We start from the raw sequence: 20,568 nt of genomic DNA on the forward strand, positions 1-20,568 counted from the left end.
GTTTAGCATATAAGAACAAAGATCAGGTCATATCGTATGCCCTGTGTCTGAAAGAGCCTTATAAGGATCATGCTTGCACTATAGAGTCATGCTCATGAGGCCATGGAAAACATGCCCTCTCCCTACCAAGATTTCAGTTTCATTAGATACAATACAAAAAAAAGCCCCCAAAATAACAAAAACCACCTCCATTTATGTCTTTATTTATTTATTTTTAATCCATTCAGAGAAATCATGAAATTGGAAATTCCTCACGTTTCTCCTTCTGCCTTAGCTTTGTAGCTTACAAGTGACCTTAAACCTCTGTTCTCACTTTGGGCTATTTCAGTCTGTTACTGTTTCTGAATCACTATCAAACCTTTCATGTCAGTGGAACAGTCTGCTGCTGCACAGCCATTTAAAAAATAGGCACCAAGTGGACAGATAAGAGGACTCCAAGGATATTTTTTCCCCTGAAGTTTAAGTAATTCCAAACATTGCAGCGCTGTACTCTGGAAGGTTTATCAGACAGTGAAATGAAGGGACATATAATGAAAATGCAAAATACGCAATAAAAAGTAAATAGGAGCATTAAAGACTTAAAGGTGTGTAAGAAGAGGAAGATTTGTTTAGAAATAAATGCTTCTTTTGAAAATAAAAATATGCATAGCCTTCTGGAGCTTGTGCTGCTGCTTGGAGAATATCGTGATTAACAAGTTTGTAAGAGTTTCATTATATATTAGTAGTATTCCTCCAGCAGCTGTGCTTTCTTAAAGGACAATTAAGATTATCATCAATTCTTCCTGTTACTAGTCCAGCAGACAACCTCAGAAAGAGGTGACATAAGGGTTTCTTTCTGCAGAAACACTGCAGGAACTTACTGGACAATGTAATTATTATTTATACTACAGTAGTACGCAGGTGCCACCCCCCAGACTGTACTGTAGGATTCAGAATGAACCAAAAATGGGACTCATCCCTAACAGCCAAGAATCTAGTAAGCTGCAACAAATGTAAACTAACAAATAAAGAGACAAACACGATACGCTCACGTTGACCTAACTCACTAGCAAGTTCTTTTTGAGAAAAGGATGTGAAAGAGTGGCATTACAGTGGCAATTCCTTTGCAGCGTGGGAGAAGTAAGAAAATGATGATGCTTTCAAATCATAATGTGTGGGAACATAGAGATTAGGGAAAGATGCAAGACAGAAATAATCATGTCAATAGGAAATGACACAGAAGAATAAGGCAAAGTCCAGGCAATCCTTGGAACTGAAATGAGTAGTCGATCTTTGATCTAGCAGATAGGGTGTTATGGTCACAAAAATGAGGAAAATACAAAAGGCTGCCCTTATTCAAGCAGGAACTGACACACAAAATGATGGGTCTAAGAAATGTACATTAGATTATATGAAATAAATGTGCAAGAACTAGATGTTATAGATGCAGCGATTTTAAATTACAATCTCAAAGTACTGTGAGCCCTATACATGTTGTACTGTTCAGTTCAGCAACATCCCTTTGCTCTCTATCAACCTCAAGAAGCACAAGTATTGTGCAAATGTTAAATGTAAAGCTATATGATTTAAAGCTAATTTTGCTCTCTTGCAACTCAATAGGAACCCACTTAGGCATCCTGGTGTGAGCTATATCCATTACTAAGTATTAGTATACAGTGGTGATATATATGCTTTTTAGACATACATTTTAAAAAGTCAAAATTGCAGTCAATGAGTTTAAATGCTTAAGTCCATTAAGGTAGCCTCTAGATAACCATTTCATACTGGTGCAGTTTATAGTCATATAATCCACATCACTAAATAACAGTTCTGTATCATGGTAGGCAAAGAGGAAGAGTCCTCAAAATACATTTGTATTGATCCTTGACATCCCTTCCAGCATGGTATTCTATGATTCTATAACCTCTGACCAGTTTTTGCTATTGGTTTCATTTAGTCTCTCAGATACATTCAGATTGCAGAATGCTGTGACTCTCAGTCCAGCACACCTAACTTTAGTCCTATAAGACATTTATGTCCTAGAGTTTGGATGCGAGATTGCTTTTGGAGTTGATGGTCTGAAAGCCAGGCAAAGAAAAAAAAAAAAGAAAAAGAAAAAGAAAAGAAGAAGAAAAAAACTCCACTAATAGATTTCTTAAAAAATAAACACTGTTGTTTTCTAATTGAGGACTATACCTTTTTCAATGTTGAGAATCTATTTTCTGAGGGAAACAATATCCATCGTCATGGACTCCTCATTTCAGAGTTTCCTCTAGACACATTTTAACAGATGTCTTTTTGCAGACTCCACCTTTGCAGATTCTTTTGGAAGTGAAACTGAAGCTAATGTGAATCAAATATTGTTTAAGTACAGTTTACTGTTCTAAAGCCCAAATCATTTTATTAACTGTGAATACGGAGTCCCTCAATATCCTACTTGGCTGGCAAATGCTAACACTAAAGAATGTCCCAGTGAATGTTGATAATTAAACTTTTTAATAATAAAGACAACCTTTTTTGGGAAAGTATAAAAAACTAACACAATAATCTGATTTACTTTATTACATTAGAATGCATAATTCAGATTTAGATAGACGGGCAGAACCTATGACCATAGAATTAGCTAGGTTGGAAAAGATTGTTAAGATCATCAGGTCCCCCAGGACTGCCAAGTCCACCATTAAATCATGTTACTAAGGGCCTCATCTGTACAGTTCTTGAACACTTCAGGAATGAGGACTCCAGCACTGCCCTGGGCAGCCTGTTCCAATGCCCGACAACCCTTTTGGTGAAGAAACTTTTCCTAATATCCAATCTAAAGTTCCCCTGGCACACCTTGAGGCCGTTACCTCTTTGTCCTATCACTTGTTACTTAGGAGAAGAGACCAGCCACCCCCTCAGCTGGTTGTAAAGTCTTGAATTAAGAACAGCATTAATAATCTATGTACACCACCATACACACTGCAACTATGCAGAAAGTCCAGAATCCATCTGCATTGTGCCGGACTGTTTTACCTATACATCACCAAAACCAAGTAATCTAAAAAGGAAACCTAAATATTTTCTTTTTCTTTCTGTAACTCAATATGATCCAAGCTTTATATCCAGTAATTAGCAGCAAACTCAGTAACACAGATAGTAAAAACACAGCTAGTTTTATACTTCAAGGAGTTTGTATTACTTAGGAGCGTAAAATTAAGCCTTTGTACAAATTGCATTACTACAGTCTCAGTTACAAGTTTGCTTTTCATTAGCTCTGCTCAACTATTCACCAGGTTGCTAGTTTGCATGTCAACTATTACTATTCTGAAATGCATTTCCATGGTAGAAAAAGCTCAAGTACGAAAACAAATGTTAAATTGCTCAGTGAATACGGAAAAGTTAATGAGGCTGTTGTTAGAAGGTACAACAGAAACACCATTAATTTCCCAACTGACCTACGGTTCATAGGCTTCAGAAAAGGACTATGGTTAGCCTAACCACTTTACTTTTATAACAAACCATTATAATATACAGGCTCCATCCCCCCTCAAGTTTGGCAAGATGAAAAGATACCCAGGTAGAGAGAGGAAACAATGTTTTCTTAGAAGAAATGGCCTGCTCAGCAGAAGAAGCAGCTGAGAGAAAAAAAACATAATACGGCTGAACATAAATATTCTAAAGAAGAAAAATCCTGGATTTTTATTTTTCCTTTCTTTTTAATTAGGCTTTTAGAGAGCTCTGACCTCAGAACACAGCATGGCAAAACTGGCAAGAATGTGACAGTAGGGTAATGCACTATTTTATCTATTTCCCATATCAGCCAAAGCAAAGAGTGAGCTACCTTTGAACTCTTGCTACATATGTGCATCTGTTTTCCTTCATCTAACAACCCTTTCTGAGAAGCGCATTGTAAATGCTGAATGCACCAAGCTGTGAAAAAGGGTAAGCATCATACCCCAGTGATCCCAGCACTTCACAGGACCTGGGATACAATACTGCAACTTGCTTAAGAAACAGCAATGAGAACCTATGCTTAAGAACTCTGTGCTAAAGAAGCAAGGAAAGATGCACTGTAACAACAGCAGAGATAATCCGTGTCCTGAATTGGACTACCTGTTGGTTATTTTGAGAAGTCTTTCCATCATAGCATGAAGCTCAGAGCTGGATTCTCAGCAGGGCACATTATTATATGATACACTCAAGCTGCTACTGTATGTGCCATATCAGCTTATAACCAGCTTACTTTCTACACAGAAATCCAACTAAATGTAAACCAGAAAGTTCACTCTTCAATATACAGTATGAATGCACGCACCTAATTACATATGTGGTATTTAAACCACATTTAGGAAATAACTTCTTATTTATCACTTAGCCCCTGGTCCACCAGAATCTAAATTTGATTCTAAACGAACTGTACCAGTGTTAAGCCTGTGCCTGACTTAATTTAGGAAAGGAATGCTACAACTGAATGGTTTAAGATGAAGACCTCATCTAGGGAGGCAAATGAAAGGCTGCCAAAATGTACTAATATTTAGGTTTACCAAAACTGGGGCATTAGATGCTAAGTGTGACAGTTAGTGTATGGTACAGTGGGCCTTTAAGAGCAAATCCAAACCACATTATTCACTATTTCAAGTTGGCGACAGTGGATTCCAGCAAACCATCAATCAGTAATACGTCCTTCATCAGTCACACAAGAAACTCAAATACTTCCTAGAGCGCCTCCTACTTTGCGGCATTGCCTACACATTTCAAGCACGGTAACAAGTCAAGTCCCCTGCATGTTTACAGGACACGTGTCACCGCTCCCGATATGTGCAGCAAACCCCTAGGTAATGGAAAGTGGAAACTGACCAATGACTTACCACGTTTGTACTTGTGACTTCTGAAGAGCTGGCACAAAACAGGGTCAGGCATATGTCACTAACGAGGTACGCCTGACTGATGACCTACCATCAGTACAATGTGTGTTGCACAGAGGCCACCTATAGCCCCTCGAGGTAAAACACCTCGCTTGTCAAACGCTGGAGCCTACATAAGAGTACTTCTGAGGACGTCGGGGGCGATACAAGAGGAGGCTGCTGGCTGCGGGAGGTAGCTTGTGGGGGAACCCCATGAGCGCCCACGGAAGAAAGGCTGGAGCCTGCAGAGCGCCTGCCCTGCCACGGTGAGCCGGGGAACCCGCGGTCTGCCGACACCCTGCAAAGCCGCCTCGACGGGACCCGCACCCAGCTGGCGAGGCTGGGCAGGACCCGCGGTGTCCTCCGGGCGCTCCCGGCACGTACCCGCGGCCGCCCCCAGCCTCACACCCGCCCCGACCAGCAAGGAGCCCCCCTACGCTGCTGCGCTCGTGAGGGGCTTCCATTGGCCGGCAGGCAGAGGTTCCCGCGCCGTCACTGGAGTATGCAAATGCCCGCCCACCCCATTGGCTCCCCCGCCCGCGGCGGCGCCAAACAACATTTGCATGGCTGCGGACAGCTCTTTTGTTGTCAACCGCGGCGGGCGGTGCGCGCGCGCTCGGGGCGGTGGGCGGGCGCGCGCGCGCGCCGCCGAGGCCGCCGCCCGCCGGCACCTGCTTTCCCTCGAGGCGGGTCGCGCGGGGCTCACCTCCCGTCCCCCCCGCCACGCGTAACTTTGAACGCGGGGGGACCGTTAAGCGCGAGCTGGCCCCGCAAGTCCCCTCAGACGCCGGCAGCTCCCCCCGGCTTCCCCTTCATCCCGCCGCTCTCCGGCGGGAGGCGGTGGGGCTGAGCGCCCCTCCTCCGGGCAGGATGGTGGACCTGGACAGCGAGGTGCCCCCGCTCCCGCCCCGGTACCGCTTTCGGGACTTGCTGCTGGGCGACCAGGGCTGGCAGAGCGACGATAGGTGAGTGTGTGCGCCGTCCGGCCGCGGGGGTAAGCCCGGGGGTGCCCGTCTGAGAGGGGTGGCTCGGCGGAGCGCGGCCCTGCTGCCGGTGGGTCAGCGCCCTGGGACGGCACGCACCGCCCGGCGGAGGCCAGCCCCGGTGGAAAACTTTCCCGGGAAAGGGATGCCAGGGCCGGCGGGGGGGCTGCGCTGCCCCGCCCCGCCGCCGCCCACCGAGGCGCTGGGCATCCCGTTGCCTTCGGGGCACCGCCGCCTCTGCAGAAGCACCTTTCTCTATACCCTGCGACAGCGGTAGGAGGAACAGTAGGACAGGTGCGGTACTGTTTCCCGATGCTAACGTGCACTGAGGGGAAGCCCCACGCAAAATACGCTTTTGCCGCTCGTCGGAAAGCCAGCTGCCGAGGGCTCTGGATGTTTTCCTGACCCGGTGTGCATTCTCCTTTACATGCAGTTTCTTTTCGTGTGAGGACCCTAGCCTGTGATGTAACTACCATTAGTTTATTCCTTTATGAATTATTTCAAGGACTGTCAGCATCTTTAATTACAAACAGATAGGAAAAGGTATTTGTCTCAAGTCAAGTAATGTTTCTAAAAGAGGAAAGAAAGCCCAAACAAAACCTTATATCAAAATAAACAAACGAACCAGGAATGCATGTTTAATTCAGAAAAGCTAAATGAATAGTATTCATGAGCACAGACATGATCACGCCGCTCTAACCATTCAGTTTGGTGTGTCTGTAGATTATTGCACGATCCCATCTTGCAAAATTATGTGTGAGATCCACTGTGTAGCAGTAATTTATTATGGTCAAATGACAGGTAAGCAAAATTGTCTGGTACTGTATGAGGGTGTATTGGATTGATTTTAATTCAGTGTCTTTACATTGTCAGAACGAGTCTTCAGCTCAGCAGTCAGAAACTTTGTTTTTAAAGCTGGACTACATAGTTTAGATTTTAGCTCCTTTCCTAAAGAAAGACGGATTCTCGGTGATGGTGCAATCACAAGATCATGCAGATATGTAACTAATTATTACCTTTTTTTTTAGGGTAATATGCTATACATTGAAGCAATTAAATGTTTATTCAGACAGTTATGACATGGTGAATGCCAAGACAGTCACAAAAAATGAATGCTGTTGGTTGGAAATGACAGCACTGTAACGACATAATGGAGACTTAAGATCTTAGAATCTCATTTCTCCTGCAATAGGTTAAAAAACGTGCAACCTTTCTTATTTTATCAACTTCATCTAGCTAGAGTTTTAATGGTTAAAATAAACAAAATATTCTCTGTATATCTCTTTGGACCACTCTGTGACTTAATGCTTTTTTCAGCTCTAGTTTAAATGTCTGTCAAGTGCTTCCCTGATACCAGCTGTGTGACTTGAACTTTATGGAGTTACCTTCTATGGAAAAAGTGTTATCTGGTCTCAAATAGGAAATAGTCTATAAGCAACTGCATAAACCATAACATCCATTTAGCTGTGCAATTGTCTATTTCATGTCTGTGTGCACTTAACAAAGTGAAAATAAATAATCTTTAAAAAAAACCCACCTTATAGCAGAATTCTAGCTAACAGTATTATAGAGCAGTTGTTGATTAAAATTGTAGCAAAGGACTGCTAGAAAATGAATAGTTACTTTTAATTATTTAATATTCATACAAGCATTGCAAGATCTCTGGCACATCTGAAATATAAAGTACTAACCTAGGACTGGAAATGGCTAGTGGAAATGGCTTTCAAGATCTTCAGGTATTGTCCCATGCTGCGGCTGCACAGCTGCACTGTAGCAGGAAGGCTGTGGGTTACTATCCCCACAATACCACTAGGATTGTGCTTTACATTAGGTTGTGACAGCAGCACTCTCTCCTCCAGCTCTGCAAGTTGCCATAGCAGTCTTGTTTGATACAAGCTTTCCAGTAACTGAACAAAGTCCATTTTTAAAAATCTTGAGTATTGTCTTTTTTTGTCCGCCTTACGATAAGGTTCTGTCCAGATTCTCGTTGTTCATTACTAGAGGATATCACTTTTATTACTGAAATACTAATCCAATCCCTTGTTGCTGGTATTTTGCTACTCTCTATTATAGAAAAAGGATACGTATTCTGCATAGAAATACTGTCAAATGGAATATTTAGAGTATTAGACATACATTCAGGAAATACTTAATGAGAAAGACTGCAGACCTGCGGGGACCCTGAGGTCAGTTGCTTATTAGTTATTAATGATTAGTATGACACAAGTATATCCTATTTTTAGTTGTTTACTTTTTTGTCTTTTCTTTGTCTCCTTTCATAAGTGGTTCAAGTTTGGTTTTGGTGAAGCGTATCTTTTGTACTCTATTCTAATTAGTTTGCAATGTAAATATTGCCAAAGGTGTTGCTTGTAACCCCTTCAGCTGAATGGACATTAACTATGAATGGAATATCTGAACACTAAAGTACAGTTAAGTAGCCTTATAGAATGGCTACAAAATGGCAAGTGATCAAGGCAGTTCATTTTAGGAAGTTATTGGCCCTGGCTGAGATACGGTGAGCTGGAAACAGCCAGACAGAGCCTTCAGCAATATGATCTAGCATGAGGCATCCCTGCCCATGGCAGGGGGTTGGAGCTAGGTGATCTTAAAGTCCTTTCCAACCCTACCATTCTATGATTCTAAGAAAATTATTTCCAGCAACTACGTAGTTCTATTTGCTTTCGACTCTGGAAGTCTGATCTGTATAAGGGGTTTTCCATCTCTGTGATCTGTGAATTTCAGGTCTGTTACCAGCTGAATGCTTTATCTTCTATCTTAGTCCTATTCCCTTTTTGATCTTCTCAGTCTGTTCATCCTTGAAGTCTCTCTTTTCTCCTTCCATTCTGCCCTTTCTGGAAAGATGCTCACTTTTTGCTGTCTGGGAGGCATATGTTCCATCTCTGTGTTTCAGATAATTGTTGATTCTTCAAAGTGGAGAGGAGATGGAATTATTCCTCTCTTCTTCTACAAACTACTCATGATTCTTTGTCACTAAATCACAGTTTTAATAGCATAGTTTGCCAGTACGTAATGTGATAGTATTTAATAACAAATATGATTGATATGATTGAAAGGATACAGACGTCTCTTCTTTTTTTCCTTTTCCTTATTTCTGACATAAGCATTGTACCCAATTTTGAAACCTGACTGGTTATGTTTCTTTAGGAGAAGAGTTTGATCAGCTATTTTTTTTAAATGATCCTGTCCATTTATAAAATGTAGACATGCTAAAATGCTTGCCTGAATGTAAGAGGACTAGGATTCAGAACTTTTGTTCTTAGATATAAATTGTTTGGAAATGGTTTCTAATCTTTTTTTTTATTTTCTCAAGGACTTCTGTGGTGGAGCATCACTTGGGCTTCTTTTGGGGTTTTTTGTATGTCTAACTCGCAGTCCATTTTTTACCTGTACTTCTTCAGGACAGTAACATCCATCTCGCTGCTTTTGCATTTCTCTCCCAGAAAAATAATTCTACTTGCATAGCTTAGATTCCTAACCACCCTTGCAGTTGGCTTCAGTAAGAGGTGGGTTCTGGGCTGTCATATTCCACAAACCACCAAATTGGATTGCATATTATTTTTCATAAAAGAAGTTGCTGTGGGCAGAAGAACATGGTGAATCTTTGGCAAATGCATTTGTTCGGTAAATACACTATTTTTAATAATTATCTGTCTTGAATTTGCTGAGTGCTTTTTTCCTGAAAAAAAAATGGATGTAAAAACCAGTTTTTTATTTTGAAGGGCTAGATTTTCAAAGGACATGGCCCCCTTGAAAACTATGCAGGTGAAGCTTGATGCTTCCAGTACACACATTTTATACTGAATATATATTTGAAAAGCTTCCTTAGGACAACATGTAAAAGATCTGCCCACAAGCTAGAGTGTATGCATGTCAAGTGGGTGAATTCTTTGGAAGGCAGGGTAATGTAAAAGGTTTCTTCTGGTGTGTAAATATTCCAGTCACTGGGCTAAGGGTTAAGAGAAGATTGAGTCATCTTCTTTTTCACTAAATTTGTAAATATCACTAATATCCTTTTGCGACTCTCACATTTTACTTTCATTATTGAAAGTATCTGAAATTGAAATAATCTGTTTTGATTTGCCAGATAGTCTGAGATGTTTCTTGACCATTATAATGCAATTTGTCTTTCAGTACTGAGGAAGGGAGCAGAAATAAAGGGAGAACTTGGTTAACACAACAAGTTACATGTTAATACAGTGAGGTTCACTGTATTGTATCAGTTATTGTAATAGTAATATACAATGGTAATCATTATTGTAAAAGTAAATTATGTAATAAAACATTTCATAAATCTACTGATCCTCAATCCATAGTCTTATCAGCTGTGTTGAAGAGCATAAGAAATAAAAGTAGAAAATATCCTACTTTGTGAAGACCTGATATGTTTAAACCTTGTAAATTTGCTTCGGAGGAGGGGTGAAAAGAGGATATTTCCCATGTAAGCTTTGGAAAGTTACAATGAAGAGGTTATTCACAAAAAATACTTTCCTGTGTATATATATATATAGTTACCATGTACTTCAAAATAACTAAACCACAAGACACTGGAGGTGTAAAGAAAAAAATCCGTTAAAAATAGAAAAGCATTTACGTGCTGTTGGTAGCACTGCTTTTTTAGTAAGGTCAGTCATATGAATTCAGTGACTGAGTATGTTGCAGATCACACTTTACCTCACATTCCTTAAACCATTTATATAAAGACATCTAGTTCATTCTTTAGAAGCTTAGGAAGATACAAGAGCTGTATTTGTTTTAGGAAATTCAAACAAGCCAGGAAAGTTTTCCACCACTGAAGCATGACCTCTTACACTAGTGAGCTCTTCAAATTTTCGTTTGCGTGCTTTGGCCATAGCTGGCTAGCCAAAACTATGTTGAACAGTGCAGTGCTGTTGTGGTTTAACCCTAACAAACACAGCTGCTCACTTACTCCCCCTTCAGTGGAACGGGGGAGAGACTCGTAAGGGAAAAGTGAGAAAACTCGTGGGTTGCGATAAAGACAGTTTAGTAGGTAAAGTAAAAGCCATGCACGCAAGCAAAGAAAAAGTAGTAATTCATTCACTACTTCCCATAAGCAGGCAGGTGTTCAACCATCTCCAGGAAAGCAGGGGTCCACCACACATAATGGTTACTCTGGAAGATAAACAACGTAACTCCAAACATCCCCTCCTTCCATCTCCGCCCAGCTTTATATGCTGAGTGTGCATATAAAGTGTGCATATATGTGTCCATATATGATATGGAATATGCCTTTGGTTAGTTGTCCCATCTGTGTCCCCTCCCAGCCTATAAAATGTCTTTAAAATGTGCACGTATGTCCACATATTTTGACTTCATTTAGTCCATGACTTTGGGCTCCGTATGTTACGGCAGTCACTCAGAACAGGAGAGGTTATGTGTTGCATGGAGTTACTGGGCACCAAAGCCAGTTCAGATCAGGTCACTGCTGTACTTGTACTGCTGCTTGTAAGGTTTGTTCTCCATTAGTTCACATGGTTCCTGCTATAGTAATTCCCATAACATGCAATTCAAATCTTGGGTTAGTACAATGTGAAGGTACCGCCGTTACAGTCTCCACCATGGGCCCTTTGGACTGGGTTTAACATTCTAATAAACACCTCCCCTTGCGCTTGTTCTAGGTTGGACTTACCCACACACTGCAGTCCTTTAGGGGTCTATCTGCTCCAAGTGGAATTTTATCCATGAGCCACAGTCTCTCCAGGGCTTTACCTGCTGCCACAGCCACAGTTGCTTTGAGGTGCACATGTTACAGTGTGGCCTTATGCATGGGCCACAATGCCTTCAGAGATATACCTGCTTCAGCATGGCCATACTCGTGCTTGCAGTTCCTCCAGAGCTGTACTTGCTCTGTCCTGGTCTTAACCATGGCCACACGCTTTGAGGTGCTCTCATGAGGCATGATCTCGTGTGCATCCACTAATGCTTCAGATTGTACCTGCTGCAGCATGGACTTACCTGCAGCCACAGATGATTCAAGGTGTGCCGTCTTCATTGTGGAGAAGGTACAGGTGGCACAGACATGACCATGGCCACAGACACTTTGAGATGTACCTGCTCTGGTGTGGACTTATCCAGAGCACAGATGCTTTGAGGTGTCCTGCTCTTTTGTGGACTCCTCCACAGGTCACAGTCCCTTTGACTGGAGTTCACACTGGAGTGCTGCACAGAAACAGCAGCGATGCCCTGGCCATCTGCCAGCCTAGTCGCATGGCCATTGCTGTTATCAAACTGTTCCCAGGCACAGCAGAGTAAGATGATAAGCAGTACAGCCAGCAGCAGAAGCAAAAAGGAGCCACTAATGAGCATAGACTGATACACAGTAAGGGAAGCAAGCACCATGGTAAGTACGGAAGCTGTCCGTTAATAGCTGAACAGCAATAGAACCTATAAATTTGATCTAGCACATTCCACTCATTATCTTGAACACTTCAACAAAAAGGACTTTTGTGGTTTAACCTCAATTGGCAACTAAGGACCACACAGCCCCTTGGTGGGATGAGGAAGAGAATCGAAGAGTGAGAAAATTTGCTGGTTGAGATAAAGAAAGACAGTTTAATAGGTAAAGCAAAAGCCATGCATGCAAGCAAAACAAAACAAGACATTCATTCACCACTTCCTATAGCCAGGTAGATGTTCAGCCATCTCCAGGAAAGCAGGGCTCTTTGATTACTCAGGTCTCATGGTTATTCTGGAAGACAAACATCGTAACTCTGTATGTACCCCTTCTCCTCCTCCTCCTCATTTCCCAGCTTTATATGCTGAGCGTGATGCCATATGGAATGGAATATCCATTTGGTCTGCTGTCCCAGCTGTGTCCCCTCCCAGCTTCTTGTGCACCCGCAGCCTACTTGCTGTTGGTGTGATGTGAGAAGTAGAAAAGGCCTTGACTCTGTGTAAGCACTGCTCTGAGGTAATGAAAATGTCTCTGTATTATCAATGGTGTTTTCAGTACAAATCCAAACCATATCCCTTTACCAGCTACTATGGAGAAAATTAACTATCCCAGCCAAAACCAGCACAAGTGCCACAAATGATTTGGCAGTTTGAACATCCAAAGAAACACTCGGAGCAGACAAATTGGAGGTAGGCACCCAATTAGGGAAGCTGAAACCATCTTCTGAAACTTACATAGACTATTTTGTGCCATTTAGTGTCACTGCCTGGGAATGTTCCTGAGCAAGTTAACTTAAGCATGTACCCAGAGGATCATTTTGTCATGAAGGTAACCTCTATACTTTAACACTACCTGCTGCTTCTCCTATTTGTTCCTCTCTTTCTAGTCTCCCATGTTTTCTGCACAGTCACACATTCAAATTATGCATATATGGTGGACTGTGTTGCAGAGAGATCCATTTGTAAAGTATAGGCTAGCTTATACATGGTACCTTCCATTCTGAAGTAAGGAGTATAGCCCTTATATGTAGGCAATAAGCGTGTTTTGTCCCAGAGTCCTTAAAAAGAGAAAACTCCAACAAAACAAAACCCCCCAAAAACCAACAACATAAAAAACCCTTTCTTCCCATATTTTAGAGAAAGAAAAAGAGAGAGAAACATATGGATGTTTTTTAAGATATGCAGAGTGAGATTCATTTTATTGACTTCATAAAAATGTATATAGTATTTTTTTGTTTTCTGTACCTTTACACTTTAAGTCCCTTTGGGTTTAGATAAGATTAAGCAGTATGTTCAACTTTCTTTGGACCTTACACACCAAGGTAAATTTTATCAATTATGAATATTTCTAGCAAAATTAATCAAGATACCAGCAAGTACACATTACAGCATTGAATTGATGAATTAATACAGTGTCATATGAATAAGTCATTTGACAATCAAAATATCTGTTTTATACTACTATTTCATTCTATTGCTTGTTGAAACTTTGTATACAGAGCTAATATGTTCTAGGAAGTATCACTATTACTGTGACACTTCAAAACACATGCAACAAACAGAATGGAAAGAACAAAAAATAAACAGAAACCCAATATATTTTTCAGCCCCCACCCTGAGAGCTGTGTATGTCATATCTTCTCTGTATGCTGTTGCATTAAATTACAAATAATTTTTGTAAACAAAAATTTACATTTTTCTAGTTCTGTATTGGTTTTCCTTTTCAGTATATATGTAACAAGACCCATTAACTGGTACTGGAAGTAAATTTCAAATCCTGCTCCTGTATTGAGATGAAAATTGTTATAGTATATAATTTCATAATAAAGCTATAGACCTAAATTTGATCTTTGTGCAAGAATTGTTCTTACATTGGATACTTAAAAGATAAAATTGGCTTTCCTTTTTGATGTGCTTACTGCATAAGTGAATATTACCACCTGTCTGAAAAGGAGAAAGATTCAGATAATACAGAACACCTCCACACATCACTTGGACAATTGTATACTGCTGACTGTCATGTTGACTAGTGACTTTCAAGGAACAGCTCCCTACTGTAAATCTTAGAAGGCACTTTAACAGTCATTTATCACAGTGTGAATTAGCAAGGAAAGTCCTCCCTTTGCCTTCCCTTTGGAAATCACCTGAGATTGTTAAACTAAAAGGAGATAAAAAGCCTACACATTTCTGAATCAACTGATTTAAAATATCTGAGTCTAGATTCAACTTGAACAAAAATTTTATGATGATTTTCTCAAAATTTGATTATGGCTTCTTCAAAATACTACTTCTCTTTCTTTCAAGAAATACTTAAGTCAATTTGTCCGCCTTTCAGAAAATATGCTAGCTGTTCTGAGTTCTTCCATTGAAGAGAGGCTACAAAATAAAAGGACTTAAGCAAATACTGACAAATTTATCTTGATTTATCCTTGTACATAATTTTTCAAAATAAAATTATTTAGAAGCCTAAATTCTGTTTTGAAAGCTTGATTTTGATTGAAACTGCTCAAGATTTTAACAGTCTAACAGTAACAAAGACGGCGTTTTCATATTTGCAGTGAGACTTTGCACAGTAGTTGAAAAGTTTGAGTTGCTCTAAACCCTGATAAAAATTGTTGCAAGTACAGGCCAAGCCCTTTCTCATTGTGCAAACCCAACTAAATTAAAAAAGGATTAAAGAAAAACATTAACATTTGTAAAACCACTGCACTGGCCACACCAAGAGGTCTGACTTTGCGCTTTAGTGGCTGGTGAGTTTAGGGGTACAGTCTCATATATGTTCATACACACCTTCCTTCTGAATTTATTTTAGGATTGAGTCCCTGATACAGTTAAAAGAAGGAATCATTTTTTGTGTGGAAGTAATACTCTCTAGAAGGCAATTCTGTCAGCCTCATGCTAATTTCTGTTCTAGCATCATTCTTGCAACAACAGTGGAATGTTTCTTATGTTCCACTTAAACTGGGACACACTGGAACCAGAGAAGGACAGGAAAAGAGAACAGGAACACTTCAGTGCTGTTACAGTTGTATCTGTCTGAGGAAGATGGTGGTCGTATGGCCCCAGCAAGTTTTCTTGTGCAGAAAAGGTTTAAGTGTCTTAGCATAAATACTCCCACAGATCAAGTAGCTTTCCTCCTCTGGGACAGCATGATGCAGAGTTTGTAAATGTGCTTGATACTTCAATCAGTACTTAATTATACACTTATTACTCTAAGGCTCTTATTTTTCCATCTAGAACTTGATTCATACTACTTTACATCTGGCAGACACCATAATACTCCATCGGGAACTGAAGCAGTGCTTTCCCAAATGGTTTCTGTCTTAATTTTATGGTTATTATTCTATCACAGCCAATGACTATGATTATTTATTTTATAACAGTAAACTTGCACTATGCATTACTGTCAGAAATGGTAACTTTGATTCATATTGGCTCTTTTATCTGGTAACAAAGAAGTAAATCATTTGGAGCACCAGAAAAATTTGAAGCTTCAAAACACCTTTATTGTAAAATGAATTTGCGAACCATTTCGGTGCTGCACATTCAGTTTTTAGACTTCAGTTAAAGGTGATCTTTTGTATTGAATTCTGATACATACAGTATGCTCAAGTACTTGTACTAAGCCACTAAATGCTTTGAAAGTGGATTCCTATATTTTTTCAAGAAAATGAGCAACTCAGGTCCTTCCTGGAGGCCTACACACCATCGTCCCACAACCTCTGTGTCACTGGAGAGAACGCCAATCCAAAGGTTCTGCAGCATAGATTTGATACAAAATGCCTTAAAACAGCTGTTAAAGATTTCAGCCTCCCCAGTGCAATCATCTGCTAATTATGTTAGCTGTCAAGTTCCTGGTGGGAAGTAGCAGTAAAACAGAAACAGTCATTAAGAAGCAAAACCCAGTGTTTATACTCACAGCTAAAAACAGTGATATTATCATTTACTCAGAAGTATCTCTTGAGGAACAAATCCTGCCTCCACTTACAGGGATATCTGTTCGGAAGGGCTGTAGCTGTGTGGTGGAAAGCAGGTTGCTAAGTCTGACATTGTGCTTGACTTGAGAGTATCAAACTATGGTAGATGGGGAAAGAAGGCATTAGGTTAAGATCAGTGCAAGTTATCTACCGAGTTAGCAAAAAGGAGAGAACTGTGCCTACTTCTCTGTGTCTTACAAGTCTCCTGCTAGTTTTAGCCATTAATAACTACATACCTAACAGCTAGCACAGTGATCATATGCCTAGCAGGGGCAGTTACATGATTTGAGCAACAGTCTTCACTGTGGATTAGCTCTGCCAGGAAAAGGCTGTCCTTGCCTCCTAGACTCTGTACCCTGAGTCAAACCACTTTGTCTTTTTGCAAAGAAAAGAATTTGCCCTTTAGCTGTTTATGATGTTAAAGTTAATAGCACTTAGCTTACTTCAAGTAGCTTTAAGTTAGAGCTACTTCAAAGTATAGTGATTGTTAAAATATTTAATGAGTAAACACTATAAAATAGCCTCACTCTTTTATTGTTCTAAATAGCCAAAAATGTTCTAGAGATTTTATGCTTTTTTCTCACTTCGTTTTCTCTTCCCCTTGTGACTAGAGAAAACTGCAACACAGATAAAAGCAGTATTACCAAACCAAATCTGAAACAAATACAGATGGGAAAAACCAAGAAGTTGACTTGCAAACTGAAAAATATGGTTATATTTATTCCTTATGTGACAGCACTTGTTAATACACAGTATTCCTTGACTCTGGGAGGTATTTTAGTTTCCTATCTTCACACCAAATTAGAAAGAAGCTGAGGGCACTGTTCACTTACCACTATCGCCCTGTAATTCTTGCCATCAAGCACACTCAGCTATAACACAGATGGTCTAAAAGCTAAGCTCTGTATGTAGCTGAATGTACCCTTTTGGAAAGTGAGCAAGGTACTTTTTTCACTGTGTACAATAATCTGTTGTTTGATCATGTGTTAAAATGGGTTTAACTGGTTAAACAAATCACTTTTAAAAAGGCATTTATATAGCTATTGTCCAGTTTTTAATTACTTCTTGATCTCTCAGTGGTCATTCAAAAAAAGATAATACAAACACAAAAAGTGGAACAAAATATTCTGTCATATGCAGATGTTGATTTGTCAACCAGGTTTTATAAAGACTACAAAAATGTAAGTAGATTTTTCACTCACCTGAGTATTATAAAAGTGAAGGTTGTCTCACAAGAGTAGTTCCAGACATCATGTATCTCACTGACACTGCGGAATTAAATTAAAAACTGTAATCAAAGTGACCCACATGATGATTTATTTTTATACTGAGACTGACCACAGATTGCAGGAAAATTACAATTTAGCTAAAATGATACAAACAATATCCAAAATGCACTGAATTAATTTTAAAGGCTTGATTAGTTTTTGCTTCCCATTTTTCCTCTTATTTGGCAGTTCACAGATTAGTCTGAGTCCATGAAGAAACCTACAAACTAAGTTAAATTTGTGCTGATATTATGAATCCATTTAATACAATTAATTGTGGCAGTTACTGTTTCTGACTAGCTCAACTGGTCAGCAGAATGTTGGGATTTTAATGTGATGTTGGCAGAGTATTGCATGTGGTGGGAAGAACAAGGCTAGCTACTGGAAATGTTTTGCGGTATAAAGGAAGTATCTCTATGGGAAGAGGGAACTTTCATGGAACAGGCAGCCTTCTGACATACACCATTGGCTAGTAAGAGACTGTTCTGGAGGACCTTAGGTTTTGCTCTTAATTTAAGACCAAAAAATAGCTGTTAGAAGATCACCGTTATCAAAATTATCAGGTGAAAGTTGTCTTCTAAGGCAGAGGTGACTGGGGATGTAGAGTTGTCTAGCAACCTGCTGCTACTTGACTTCAGGCTAAGGTGAACTGGGCATTTAGAAATTCCTGTCTTTTCTAAGATGGCAGCGTCACATTACAGTGAATAGAAATGATCAGTGATAGAAATGGTGATATGGAGAGAAGGAAGTACTACTGTGTAGTAGTACTCTTGTATTACCCTAGACATTTGATGGTTGATTGTCAGACATCCTAATAGCAATACAGCCAGTCCAGTCCAGCTCATAAACACAGACCTCTCCTCATTCTATCCATATATTCTGTCTAAACCTGATCAGTGTTAAGATCTATACAAGACTTCAAGATGACATAAAAAGGACATGGAACTGTTAGAACAAGTCCAGAGGAGGCCACGAGGATGATCAGGACACTGGAGCACCTCCCGTGTGAAGATAGGCTGAGAAAGTTGGGGCTGTTCAGCCTGGAGAAGAGAAGGCTGCATGGAGACCTCATAGCAGCCTTCCAGTATCTGAAGGGGGCCTATAGGGATGCTGGGGAGGGACTCTTCATTAGGGACTGTAGTGATAGGACAAGGGGTGAGGGGTTAAAACTTAAACAGGGGAAGTTTAGATTGGATATAAGGAGGAAATTTACTGTAAGGGTGGTGAGGGACTAGAATGGGTTGCCCAAGGAAGTTGAGAATGCTCCATCCCTGGCGGTGTTCAAGGCCAGGTTGGATGAGGCCTTAGGTGATGTGGTTTAGTGTGAGGTGTCCCTGCCCATGGCAGGGGGGTTGGAACTGTATCAGATATGTGAAATTTTAGAGATAATAATTACTTTTAAAATCCTTGTTCTATCATATGTTCTGAGTTCTTAAATCATTGCCACTCCTTAATGAAATATTTACAATTTGTATTAAAATGTTGTAATTTCTTAAAATGTAAACCAATAATCATATACTATGGTTGTACTGTGTAGCAAGCTGCATTTGAAAGAAAGCAATTCAAGACTACTGTTAGATATATTACAGTGTATACATATGTGAAGTTGAAAGCATTACTTCAGAAACCCTGTGTATTTTATTCTCCACCTGTATGACAACATTGAAGCCAAAGCACTTTCAGATACTAAAGAATGAAGACAGATACGTATCAGTTCTTTTAGAAAGTGTAATCAGCAGGAAATGCCATCAACATTCCTCTTTTTGATTTGGTAAGTGGAGTCTCCTGACAACCTTTCCTTCCTTTGTGGGAAACATGAGGGGAGACACCTACCATTGATACTGGACTTCAGTTTTACACCTTTTTCTGAGTCTTTGCCTGAATACTCCTCCTCCTTGTGATTATCTGTTAAATATTTGCCTTTGCCTGCCTGTTAAACACGTGATCATGGGAGACTGAAAGCATATACAGTTCCCATAAATTCCAGGAAATTGTCATAATCTCAGATTCAGCTCTGTATTTACTTCCCAGAGTTGTTAGCATTCTAATGGCTGCTTTTGGAGTATTGTATAATTGTTTCTGGATTGCAAGTCTACACTGATTGAATATGAAACTTTAAAAAAAAAAAAAAGAGACTCCTTTTTATAAAATTACCCTAGTCCTGGGCATGTGTAAAAAGCATGTGCAGTATCACTTTCCTTTTTAAATTTTTAACAATTCAGCTCCATATGGAATCTCAGATAGGTTCTTTCTAGGCTTGTTAAAGTATCTGTGGGAAGTTCCTGACAAATCTAATTTGACTTTTTACTACAATTTTTCCCTTCAGATCAGGTACAGTTCCTATAATCTCTTACCCTGTAATAAAAAAATATTGCTAATCTTAGCGAAGCTGTAGATAAGTAGGGAATCGAGCAGAGTACAGAATGAATGTACATGAAATGAATGAAACCTTTAAACTAATTTTATTTATTGCTTTGCATGTCATATTCTTGGATCCTACCTAATTTAGCATTACTTCTATCAGTAGAAGGAAAAATATAGCTTGCAGGGAAAATAAATGTTTGCACAAGAAAAATTTAGTTTAAACCATCTGATGTAAATGTTATTCCTTGCTTCAGTGTATTTTGTGACAATCAACAGTACATATTTTTGGAATACAGTCCAAAAGATAATAGTATAATATTTTTAGTTACTAAAAATTCTAAAAATAGTAAACTTAGGATCATTGTCTTTAAGAGTACTATTATTAACTACTGGTGTTTCTCCTTTGGGCATTGTGGTGGCTATTAGTAGAGTCAGGAAAGGGCTATAAGAACTAGACTTCTCTGTGTATTGGTGTGTGTGTATTTTTTTGTTTTCCTCGTAAATGGAGTTTATATGAAGGTAAAGAATGCTCAGAATTAGCTAAATATTTATTTTAGATGAGAAGGACTATGTATGTATTGACCGCACAATTCAGTCAGTAAATTTCCATAATGACTTTCAGAAACTCTGAAGTTTCTGAAAGCTATTTTAGTCCTTCCCTCAAAAGAAACTGAAGTAA

General features: G+C 39.7%; 1 protein-coding gene across 7 annotated transcripts in view; it reads left to right on the forward strand.

The window, feature by feature from the left end:
• The first annotated feature begins 5,668 nt into the window (after positions 1–5,668).
• Positions 5,669–20,568, forward strand: part of KCNT2 (potassium sodium-activated channel subfamily T member 2) — a 132,215-nt gene continuing 117,315 nt past the window's right edge. For all 7 annotated transcript variants that reach the window (XM_057429290.1, XM_057429291.1, XM_057429294.1 and 4 more), the window contains exon 1: positions 5,669–5,830. In XM_057429290.1, coding sequence (XP_057285273.1) covers positions 5,736–5,830 — 95 coding nt within the window. In that variant the 5' untranslated portion in view covers positions 5,669–5,735. The remainder of the gene's footprint in view (positions 5,831–20,568) is intronic.

This window comes from Pezoporus wallicus, unplaced genomic scaffold (genome assembly GCF_028554395.1).
Source record: "Pezoporus wallicus isolate ANWC-B61680 ecotype Strahan unplaced genomic scaffold, APGP_CSIRO_Pwel_v1 contig_593, whole genome shotgun sequence".
Taxonomy (NCBI): Eukaryota; Metazoa; Chordata; class Aves; order Psittaciformes; family Psittacidae; genus Pezoporus; species Pezoporus wallicus.